At 49.0% G+C, this 3,639-nt stretch overlaps 1 protein-coding gene across 1 annotated transcript; it reads right to left on the bottom strand.

The window, feature by feature from the left end:
- Positions 1-1,934: 1,934 nt before the first annotated feature.
- On the bottom strand, positions 1,935-3,038 carry LOC135611986 (uncharacterized). The gene has a single exon (XM_065107669.1). The coding sequence runs from the start codon at positions 3,036-3,038 to the stop codon at positions 1,935-1,937; it is 1,104 nt and encodes a 367-aa protein (XP_064963741.1).
- Between the last annotated feature and the right edge of the window lie 601 nt (positions 3,039-3,639).

The following is a 3,639-nucleotide window of genomic DNA, read 5'->3' as shown; positions in this document are numbered from 1 at the left end:
TTGACCAAGATGCGACTTGGGCATTAGAATGGTTGTGAGGCATGGCCGGGGCGTTGGAATAGCCGAGATGCAACTCGGGCAATAGACTGGTCGTGAGGCGTGGCTTGGGCGTTGGATTGGCCAAGATGCGACTTGGGCATTAGATTGGCCGCGAGGCGTGGCTCGGGCATTGGATTGGCCGAGATGCACTAACGAGGCATTGTTTGGCCGAGGTGCACCATTGAAACACTGTTTGGCCGAGGGTCGAGGTGCACCATTGAGGCACTATTTGGCTGAGGTGCATAACTCAGGCACTGTTTGACCGACATGTACCATTAAGGCACTTTTGGGCCGAGGTGCACCAGTGAGGCATTGTTTGGCCGAGGTGCACAACTCGGGCACTGTTTGACCGAGGTGCACTATTGAGGCACTGTTTGTCGAGGTGCACAAATCAGGCACTATTTGACCGAGGTGCACCATTGAGGCACTGTTTGGCCGAGGTGCTTCACTCAGACGTTATTTTGTCGCGGTGCCCCAATGAGGCACTGTTTGCCCGAGGTGCACAACTTGAACATTGTTTGACCGAGGTGTACCATTGAGGTACTATTTGGTCGAGGTGGACTACTCGAGCACATCATGGCATCGAGTACAAAAACGTTGTTGTAATCTTGTGAGAACTCCTTTCAAGTTCTAAGTATTATTGTGGTTTAAGAGAGGAGTAAGTGGGGGTGTAAATGTTCTCTCCTAAACCTGTTAAAAGGAGAATCGAGTATAAAAGGGTAGTTGATCTTTGCCCATTGAAAGAAGATTGATAGTGGAAGTTGATGGCCTCGAGTGAAGAGGAATTAGGAGTGGATGTAGGTCACGATGACCGAACCACTATAAATCGGTTTGCATTTCTATTTTGCTATTTATCTTTATTGCAATCTACTTTACATTGCAAACTAATTTCTTACTCTCACTATGCTTTCAAGTTAATATCTTCTGAGATCGGTTGTAATCGAAATGAAGATCTTTCAAAATCGATGTTTTCATCCGCTACACTAATTCACCCCCCCCCCCCCCCCCCTCCCCCCTCTTAGTGCCGACTCAATTCTAACAAAATTCTCCGAGCTCGATCATAACAGAATTCTCGATGTGTCGAATTTGGAGAGGATTTGTCGGAGTGATTGGTCGGATATCACCTTTATCGTGTGAGCTTAGAAATATGGTCGTAGCTTTCGAGATGTTTTTATCAGTGCCAACGCCAACTTCTCGATCAGGGAATATCGCTCCTCGAGCCCGGCAAGGACGTGGCTAACATAGTAGACAGCTTGTCGTGCTTTCTGAACCAACACCGAGCTAACGACTTGTTCTGAAGCTGCTAAGTATAGGCCAAGGGTCTCGCCCAGTTTAGGCGAGGCAAGGCATGGTAGTCATCTAAGGTGCGCCTTCATATTCTCAAAGGCCAGCTCGCACTCTAGGGTCCATGTAAATACGTCAGCTTGGCGTAGGGCTCGGAAGAAAGGAAGACATTTGTCTCCAGAGTGCAACATGAATTGGTTGAGTGTCGCTAGCCTCTCGGTGAGTTGCTGTATTTCCTTGGCCGATCGTGGGGACTGCATTTCCATTATGGCCCAGATTTTATCTAGGTTGGTGTCTGTTCCCCTTTGGTGGATGATGAATCTGAGGAATTTGTCGGAACCGACCCCGAAAGTGCACTTCGAAGGGTTAAGGCGCATGTTGAATTGCCTGAGGGTACGGAAGGTTTCAGCCAAGTCGGTCAGATGCGTGCTTTCCGACCTGCTCTTGACAATCATGTCATTGACGTAGACTTCCATATTTTTCCCGAGTTGCTACTTGAACATCTTATTGACCATTCTCTGATATGTTGCTCGAGCATTCTTCAGGCTGAAGGGCATCACTTTGTAACAGTATACCCCTTTGTCAGTGATGAAAGCAGTGTGCACTCGGTCTTATGGTGCCATTTGAATTTGGTTGTAGCCCAAGAATGCATCCATGAATGTGAGGAGTTCGTGTCCTACAGTGGCGTCCACAAGGTGGTCTATCCTCGGGAGTGGATAGCAATCTTTGGGGCATGCTCGGTTGAAATCAGTATAGTCGACACACATCCTCCAGCTTCCATTCGGCTTCTTAACTAAGACTATATTTGACAACCACCGAGGATATCTCACCTCGGATATAAACCTTGCGCCCATGAGGCGGTCCACCTCGTCATCGATCGCCTTTTGCCGATCTGGAGCAAATTTTCTCGGCCTTTGCTTTATGGGATGTGCCTCATGGCAGATGTTTAGGTGGTGCTGCATGACTTGTGGGTTGACCCCAAGCATGTCCTCCGGGTACCACACAAATACGTCAGCATTTTCTTTCAAAAAATTGACAAGCTGTATTTGGTCCGCTTCTGGCAATGTCATCCCAACTTTAACAACCTTGTCGGGTCGACCTCTTCTCAGGAGGACCTCGACCAATTGCTCCGTCGATTCCGAGTGTCGTGGTGTTTTGAAGTCATTGCGGGGGTCCAGGGGAGGTTGGATGGGTCGTGGCCTTTTCGGCATAGTAACTGCCGTCAGATAGCATTGTCGGGATTCTTTTGGGTCGCTTCGGACCACTCCAACCCTAGAGGAAGTCAGAAACTTCAAGGCATGGTGGTAGGTGGAGATAACTGCCTTCAGCTTGTTGAGGGTTGGTCGGTCGAGAATGACGTTGTAGGCAGAAGGCAAATCGACCACTATGAAGGTGGTCATTATCGTCTCGGTCCTTGGTTCCTCCCCGATGGTAATGGGGAGCAAGGTAGTCTCCAGTGGAGAAACGAAATCCCCCATGAATCCCGTGAGTGATGATGCCAGTGGTGTGAGATCTCCTTTTGTGATACCCAGCCTTTTGAAAACTTCGAAGTATAGCACGTCGGCGGAGCTTCCGGTGTCAACTATTACTCTCTTCACTCGTGCGTTGGCAATACGGACCGAGACCACCAGTGCGTCGTCGTGGTTCGGGAACTTGGCTTCTTCTACTCTGAAGGTGATTTGGGACCCGGGCTCCAATCTCGATCGTTTCTCCATCATGCTACGTGCATAGCCTTTCGTGCTGTGGCATTGCTGCCTCCGGAAGCTGGCCCGCCAAAAATGATGTTAATCTGCTTCTTGATCGGGCTGTTGGGGCGTGGAGATGCTTCTCTCAATTTTTGAAGGTAGCACCCGAGATGTCCTCTCTAGATTAGCTCCTCGATCTGATTCCGGAGGTCATGATAATCCTTCGTGTCATGACCGTAGTTTCGGTAAAATCTACAATATTTAGACTGATCTTTATGAGTGGTTTTCAATGGGTTGGGTTCCCATAGGAGTCCCTTCTCCCTGATCTGGAGAAAGATTTTGGTGCGAGAAGTGTTCAAGGGCATAGGAGGGGGCATTGGGAGTGGTATCTTGGGATGCTCGGTTCTTCTTCGGGGTTGCGTCGTAGGTGGGCCCGAGATCGTTCCTCAAGCTTACAACACTCGTGGCCTTTTGTTGTCCTCTCGCTTTTCGGCCAACAAATTCTTAGCAGCAATGTACTAATTAGTGCGGTGGAGCATCTCAGGGATGGTCACGGGGGGCCTCTCGATTAGAGACTAAAAGAACCTTGAGGGTCGTAGACCCATTAGAAACACTTATATGATCAAGGAGG

This window comes from Musa acuminata, chromosome BXJ1-2 (genome assembly GCF_036884655.1).
Source record: "Musa acuminata AAA Group cultivar baxijiao chromosome BXJ1-2, Cavendish_Baxijiao_AAA, whole genome shotgun sequence".
Lineage (NCBI taxonomy): Eukaryota > Viridiplantae > Streptophyta > Magnoliopsida > Zingiberales > Musaceae > Musa > Musa acuminata.
The sequence above is the reverse complement of the archived record's forward strand: the minus strand, read 5'-3'. Positions and strand labels throughout refer to the sequence as shown.